Source organism: Cucumis melo, chromosome 6 (assembly GCF_025177605.1).
Source record: "Cucumis melo cultivar AY chromosome 6, USDA_Cmelo_AY_1.0, whole genome shotgun sequence".
Classification (NCBI taxonomy): Eukaryota; Viridiplantae; Streptophyta; class Magnoliopsida; order Cucurbitales; family Cucurbitaceae; genus Cucumis; species Cucumis melo.
In genome coordinates, this window is record NC_066862.1 from 37,143,324 (window position 1) to 37,150,988 (window position 7,665).

The following is a 7,665-nucleotide window of genomic DNA, read 5'->3' on the forward strand; positions in this document are numbered from 1 at the left end:
TGACATATATTTAATCTTTTTACTAAAAAAAGTAATATATCCCTACATCTCGTCTGGCCATTTGTTGCATGTCAATACTTGTGCTTTCTAGAACTACACTTTTTCCCTCCTCTAAGATAAATACGACATTGCAAGACTTGAAGGTGGAGGATTCTAATATTTGAGATCTTGGTTGGGTATATCCATTATTGATGAGCAGGTATTGTTTTAATTTTATAGAAAAAGATGTCAACTGAACCTAATTTGAAAAGAAAGAAAAAAGAAAAGAATCAGTAACACTTAAATTGGCATGGAGATTCTATAGTGAATTTAAAGAATAAAAGTATATTTTTTTACATTTGGAAATAAGATGTAAAATTAAATACAAAAAGAAAAAAAAAAAAAAAAAAAAAAAGAACAAAAGAACAAGAAATTCACTAGGCAACAACACTGGTTTTCACTTCATCAGAAGGTTGAATATATTTCCAACAAAATCCAAGAGTGCTCCCCATTATGTTCATTATCACAGCTGAAATTGCTGGAGGCAATGCCACCTTTGCTGAACTAAAATGTGAGGTTGCCAAAACAACTCCCAGTGATGAATTCTGCATCCCAACCTGAAACCAAAATCCACACCCTCTCATCCATATATCTATGTTTTTCAGTTTCTCCATAAGTGAATGTCGTTTGCTTACCTGCATGGATATAGTTCTTCGTTCTCGTTCTTGAAACCCGCAGATAGCAGCTGCTATATACCTGCAAATCATGGAAGCTCGTAAGGGTGTGTAGTGAGCCAATCGAGTGATTTCATCTTTTATAACAATATTAGATTTCATATTCTTCTTGCAAACAAGGATCGGTATCTACAACATATGAGAAGATTCTGTTTTGGGAGGAAACACAAAATTTCATCCATCTTATGTAATTGATCGGTGGCTAAGTATTCATTTTGGTTCATTACTTTGAGTTACATCTCAAATGATTTATATCGTACAAAATTCGTTTAGCTTCAGCATTCGAGCAACTAAGTCCATTGAGATGAGGAAAGAGATGCAACTTACCCGACGAAGAAACCAGCAAAGTGTAAACAAAACACCGAAAGTATTACTACTCCCAGCTCTCCTGATAATATACTTTTAAGGACTGTCCATAGAGATGCATCAGAGGCCAATGTGGCACTAACCATTGACGATTTGATACGAATGACATTCTCCGAGAAGACACTAATCAAGAAAAAGGTAATCAAAGGTGTGTGAGAGCGAAAAACAGTAAAAGGCTTTTGACGAAGTTTCCATTGGTAAGCACAACTTAGTGAAGCCAAAAAAAGAAAAAAGAAAAAAGAAAAAAAAGAAAAAGAAAAAGAAAACAATTGTTGAAGAACCGAGACCTGCTAGCAAGCAGCGAGGAAGTTAAAACAGCAACAAGTGGTGCAAATGGTAACACCAATTTCACCAGGGAAGGAAATGCCTTTTGCAAACAAGAACCTAAGAGGATAGGAGCTACCACCACCTAACCAAAAAAGAAGACGATGGTGATGACTTGAGAACATGACTACGACGGCAAATGAGGACATAACTTTACCTGAAGGGTGCTGAGAGAAAGCTGTGCAGCGTCGACTGGAATATAAGCTCCTACTAGAAACTTTGTCAGAAAGGGAGTGAAAATTACGGCTCCTAGAGTTGTGCATACTGTCATTACAATAGACAAAGGAACGTCGCCTTGAGCAATTAAGGTTACCTGAAATACTATTTGATTGAAGTAACCGCGAACGGAAAACTTAATCAATCAACTTATTGTGGTCAAGGCTGTAAAGTAGGAAATCTAGTTCATTTGTTGATGATTGCATTCATAAAGTTGTCCATAATGCTTAACTAAGACAACTACTTTGAACACAGAAATGTGTTACTCAGCCTTATGGATGAAAACTCTGTTAAGAAACATCCATCTCTCAAATCGAGTACAAAGATGCAATAAATAGAATAATTAGCAGTCAAATATCAAGAAGGTTAATCATCAATTTCAATGGTAATAACAACAGCAACAACAAAACTGAACTATATATAGTCTTAATCCAACATTTGTGTATAATTTCTCTGTATAAACTTCTAGAACACATAAGCATCATCTTCTGAGAAGAATTTTCATTAATTAAGAACAATACGGATCCTATTCCTATCTTTGCCACTATGATGTCCGCCGTCCGGTATTTGATTGACCATCTGAATTTTGTTTTATGTTTTTAAATTTATCAAGTACAACATCTTTTAAAACTGTTTTTGAATTATGTGATCCAAATAGAACATATTCTAAAAAGCATAAAAAAGTTTTATGTTTGTATTGTATCAGATTTGGATTCTAAATTTTAAAATACAGGATTATAAAGTGATTCTTTTGAAACAAATTAGGTAGTATTTTTTTTTAGTAGGTTGCGGCTCTTCGCTTTCTACATCTTTTTTTTTTTTTTTTTTTTTTTTGCCGTTTTTAGGAGAAAAACAAAAGTTCTAAGAAATTAAACAGAACAAAGAAGAAAACAGAGATCATAAGCATTAATACCACATTGGAAGCAGATCCTCCAGGGCAACATCCAAGCAAGATCAAACCGGACAAAAGTGACTGGGAAAGCCCCAAAAATTTTCCGACCACCGCTGCAGAAGCCGGCATAATTGTGTACTGAGCTACACATCCAAACATTATCTAAAACAAAGCAACAGAGTCAAAACCATCAAGCATTACAAAAATTACCACAAACCCCCAGTTCCATCCCATCAAATCAATAATCAAAATCCCCCAAACCCCAAACCCAATTCAACACAATCTAAACAAGTTCAGATTCCAAAAACTCACGGAAAGAGGTCTTTGCATGAACAAATTAAATAAATCTTTGATCTCTAGAGTAAGCCCCATGGCCAACATAATCAAACCAAGAGATAAGCTATAGGAACTCGGCCCTCTCTGCACAAACCACGAGAAGGTCGAGGGTTCGACGCAAGCAACAATCCCGCCAGCCGTCACATAGAGAGGGTAGAGACTAGCCGCCGTGGAAAGAAAATCGTCCAAACCAGTGGGTTTGGGCGGTGGCGACGGAGATGGGTGTTCGTTATTTTGTTGAACCGATCGGATGGTGAGTGATCTGGGCGGCGAGAGACGGGGAATTGGGGGTCGGTGAAGGCAGAGATTAGGGCGGTGGAGTAGTGGGGAAATGAAGGGGGTGAGTTGCAGAGAAATCGGAGGCATTGTGCAGAATTCTGCGGCTCCGATTTGTGAAGAAAAGAAGGGGAATTGAAGGAGATGATAGAAATTGAGTGAAGTAAGTGAAGCAAACCAACATGGCTTGTATTTTTGTGCAACGACAAGATTGTGTTGGGAAATTATTAGGAAGCAAGAGATTGCTATCAACAAATTGGTAGAAATATTGGCCCAAAGCAAGATGTTGGAATTTGGTAGTCCTTTTAACAATTTATTTCGTTATCTTTGGGTTCATTCATCTTCCATCAATAAAGGCTTTGGACAATCAGTTAAACAAATTCATTGCATATTGAAATTTGATCGTGAGTATTAATCTCCTATTTTAGATGGCTGGTGATCGATGTGTGTTTAATTTTGAATCTAATTTTGTTTTCTTTTTAGGATTTCTTTTTGTTTTATCTTAAAAACGAGAGATAATGATGGTGGAAGAATGAGGGAGAAAGCCACTCGCCATTTGTCGATGTATAAGGTAAATGAAAATAGGATTATTCAAAGTAGACAAAATATATATATATATATATATATATATATATATATGTAATCAAAGTTTGAAAACATATTAGTAAAGCACACTCTCCCAAAGATCAAGTGGAGTTTTTTGTTTCCTTTATTTTGTTCTCATGTTTTTATTTTAAATCTAATGCTTCGACGACAAAGCATGTTCGATTTAGCTTGTTTGCATTTCTTGTTTGCATATTTTTGTGTATTTTTTACCAAAATTTAAGAAAAAAAATTGCTTCTTATATGATAAAATGAGTCTTGTCTATACGTTTGGTTCATGTACATGGGATAACCCTTGAGCATCTAAGCTAGTTTTAGGGTTTTGATGATGAGTGAATGAATGAAAAGCTTGTTTGATATGAATGATTGAATGTATGATTGAGAAAAGGAAAAGTTTGCATGAATGTTCTTTCTTGTTGCTTGGTGCTTTACCATGATAGATGATGATACATGTTTCTTGTCTTAACTTGCATGATTTTAAGTAGGAAAAAAGCACTCCGGTTTTAAGTCTTAAAAAAAAAAAAAACTTTTGTCATCTCATGCATTTTTTAAGATTTTGCCAAGTCATATTGAACCTTTGATCCTGATTTTTTGTTGTCACCTTGGAAGGTTGATTATCCCATCTTGTCTATTAGGTAAATCTTAGAATAAGGAAAAGCCAAACCGAAAAAAAAAATGAAGCAAAACAAAAGCTTGCTAGCCATAGAAAGAAAAAGAAACAAATGCTAAAGAAAGAAAAGAGTGGCAATAGCAAAGCAAATGCTTGCTTAGAAAAATTTGAGGCCATGAACATAAAAAAAAATTAATGAGTAAAAAAAACTCAATGAAAAAGAAGAGAAAAATGAGTGATTACACATTTAGGTTTAAAGGCTAGTTACCTAATCCCGGTGAGTAAAGAGTTGTTCGATGTTAATATGGTATGAACTCCTACACGACAACTTGCCTTTTTCCTTAGTAACACAAGTGCATCTCTAAGTCTAGCATTTCATAGTTAGTTTGATGGTTTATTCGAGGGCCTTGAATAAGAAGAAATCCTTTTTGGATCAGGGTAAGAAAAAACAAATTTAGAGTTTATTAGTCCTTTCATGCATGCTTAGTGAGTTAAAATAACTAAGTGACATAAACTAACCAATAATCAAATTATTAATTAGATTTTATTTAATAATTTTGTTACATATAATTTTAGTATTTTCCAATCTTATTCTTTTTAATGGCATTTAAGTCGGGATAATTTATTCTTTTTACAATAAATTATGATCTTTTTTTAAGGATGGTTATTTAAGCCTTGTTATTGGGTTGTTTTGTGGAGTTTTCAACGATGAATTAAATTTTAGCTTTTGTGCTTGTTTTCAGGATTAGCATTAAAGCTAGTTTCTTGAATTTTCTAAGAACATTCAAGTAGGATTGATCATCCTATTTGTGGAGTGTTTGAATCTTGGGGCAAATAGTCGGTTCTTGTTTCAAGATATTGGTTTTAAGACAACCCGTGTATAAATCCAAATACAATCTTAAGGCAACTTGCTTCTTGTTTCATGAACTAATTAGTTGTGGATTGTGAAATTTGTTGCAATGAAGTTATTTGTGCTATGATGGTAAGAATGTAAGAAAATCCTTTCCCACTTTAATTTGATTGAAGAGAACTCTATTATTTTTTATGTCCTAATATCTCTTTTACGTGCAAAAAAAACCATAAAACCATTTACTTGCTTTCTCTTTTACTTTTTTGCATTGTCACCGCAAAAGCACCATCCGTACATCTAATTATTCTTGATTTTTGTGAGGGCATGATCACGTTCTATATTACGCGATGAGATTATACACGACAAGAATTGACTATGCGTTGAAGACTGTTATGCGATGGAAGTAGGAGATCGGAAAGATTGCAAAGTAACTTGCATTTTGCATTCTAGCTACGTGATGAGAGGTTACGCAATGAGCTGATATGCAATATGATCTTCCTTCACCAAGAAGTAGTTAACGTCATCCTTGTGTAAGAAGGTCAGTGAGCTGATTTGACCTTGCCACCTAATTGGATTCAAGATAAGGAGGTGAAAGTAACACGTGGCGTTTTACTATTAGCTGAGTCTCATTATCGGGCAGAGGTAATCATTTTGTCATAGGAAGCTTCACTGAAAAAGGTTTATAAATAGGAGAAGTTTCGACCATTAGGAAGCTTCAATGAGATGATCTTTGGTACACTATGTAATGAGATGTCTCACACTTGCTGTGTGTTCCGATGTGGGATGTCTTATCCTTTTTGTGTGATCTAGGATAAGATGTTATATTCTTGTTATGTGGTTTGGAATAGGATGCCTCATACTTGCTGTGTGATCCTAGTATGAGATGTCATTTTCTTGTTATGTGATCTGATATTGGAAGACGCGTTATGCATGATGGAATTGATAGTGAATTGTTGTTACGTTGAGATCACTCCGCACAGCCGCAACACAACAAAAGAGTGTGATAAATGCTTGAGCCGAGGAAATGGTACAAAGATGTAATTAAACACGTAGAGCATGCTCTAAGAAATAACATATATGATAGCTAACGAAAAATGTTATAATAGACTTTCTATAGCCTTTTTTTATAGCATTTTTCGAAAGTCCTAACAGCTCATGTTATTAAAAGTCTGAGGCTTTTTATAGCGTTTTTCTGAAGCTATAATGAGTACAATTGTTGAGTATGAAGATATAGTTTATATACGTTGCTATAAAAAATTTGATAGTGTTTTTCATTAGAGCTATAATAAGTTAATATATATAGCTTAAATAACGTGTTATCTCTAACATATAATAGTCATTTTTCAATGCTATAATATAGTATTTATAGCTAGATATTCAGTTATAATATAATATTTACAATTGTAATATTAAGCTATAATATAGTATTTACAACTGTAATATTAAGCTATAATAATGCTATTTAGTCCTTTTTCAGTTATTATAATAATTATAATAACCTTTTGATAGCATTTCGTTTTTTATTATATAAATCTTTCTATAGTTTTAACTTATGGCTATGAAAGAGGTAAATTTTTTCTCAAAAATAACTTTTGAATTAATTAGCTTTTGATAAATTTAATTTCAAGTACTCAAATTTAGTTAAATCTACATACATAAATACTTCATAGTACAATGAATACTAATAACTTCTATTCATAATCTACTAAAATTATTCTTTTTTCCTTTGGTTAAGATACTCATTTCATTCACCTACATGAATCTATAAAACATATATCATTGTATGATTATGTAGACACCAATAATAGTGGATATTAACTAAACAAGTGTAGAAAATCTTTAACAAATGTAGACAGAAAAAAGATTAGAATTAGATAACACACCAATGGTAACTTTATCAGATGACCATGCAACTGTACTTCCCAAAGCTTCTTCAATACATGTCATTTCTGATGTTGGCCTCCACAAATATGCATTTGGTTTCTTTGATACATCAACCCATACTCTAACTACGTGGACCACTTGCGGTAGCATTTGAAAGTTCCTTACTTTGGTTCAACCTATGATAATCTCATATGAAATCAAAGATATAGTTAACTACTAACAAAAGAAAAATGTTAGTAAAAGAAAAACAAAATTGTTTCTTTAAATAACATGACATAAGTGCTTTCATTTCTATCATTTCGTCTTTCATTTCTTTCATTTCTATCATTTTCTGCTTCATCTTCAAATATTCTTTTTCAAGAACCTTATATTTGTGATCTTGTTGAGATAAAAGAGATAGTTTTGAATGAGTCACGCATCAAACCCAAATCCTCTTACATGACCATGGTCAGAACCAAGAACTTTACTTAAAGTATCATCAACCACGTTAGTTGTTGAAATTGAGATCTCAACCTCAATTTGTTTAATGCGCTCCTAGCAACAAGCAATATGTAAACACAATATTCTAGAGCAACAAGAAACATTATCCAACAAG

General features: G+C 33.4%; 1 protein-coding gene across 1 annotated transcript; it reads right to left on the reverse strand.

The window, feature by feature from the left end:
* Nucleotides 1-273: 273 nt before the first annotated feature.
* On the reverse strand, nucleotides 274-3,398 carry LOC103493327 (probable sodium/metabolite cotransporter BASS1, chloroplastic). Its single transcript, XM_008454033.3, has 7 exons — nucleotides 2,824-3,398; nucleotides 2,533-2,673; nucleotides 1,561-1,716; nucleotides 1,367-1,488; nucleotides 1,041-1,202; nucleotides 675-735; nucleotides 274-596 (listed from the first exon to the last, which is right to left on the reverse strand). The coding sequence occupies exons 1-7, from the start codon at nucleotides 3,211-3,213 to the stop codon at nucleotides 417-419; spliced, it is 1,212 nt and encodes a 403-aa protein (XP_008452255.2). The 5' UTR covers nucleotides 3,214-3,398; the 3' UTR covers nucleotides 274-416.
* Nucleotides 3,399-7,665: the final 4,267 nt, after the last annotated feature.

Coding starts and splice junctions, on each gene's coding strand:
- LOC103493327 (XM_008454033.3), bottom strand. CDS start 3,213: ATGCCTCCGATTTCTCTGCAACTCACCCCCTTCATTTCCCCACTACTC. Junction 1,717..2,532: donor GAGGATCTGCTTCCAATGTG/GTATTAATGCTT, acceptor ATAGTATTTCAG/GTAACCTTAATTGCTCAAGG. Junction 1,203..1,366: donor TCCTCGCTGCTTGCTAGCAG/GTCTCGGTTCTT, acceptor TTTCTTGATTAG/TGTCTTCTCGGAGAATGTCA.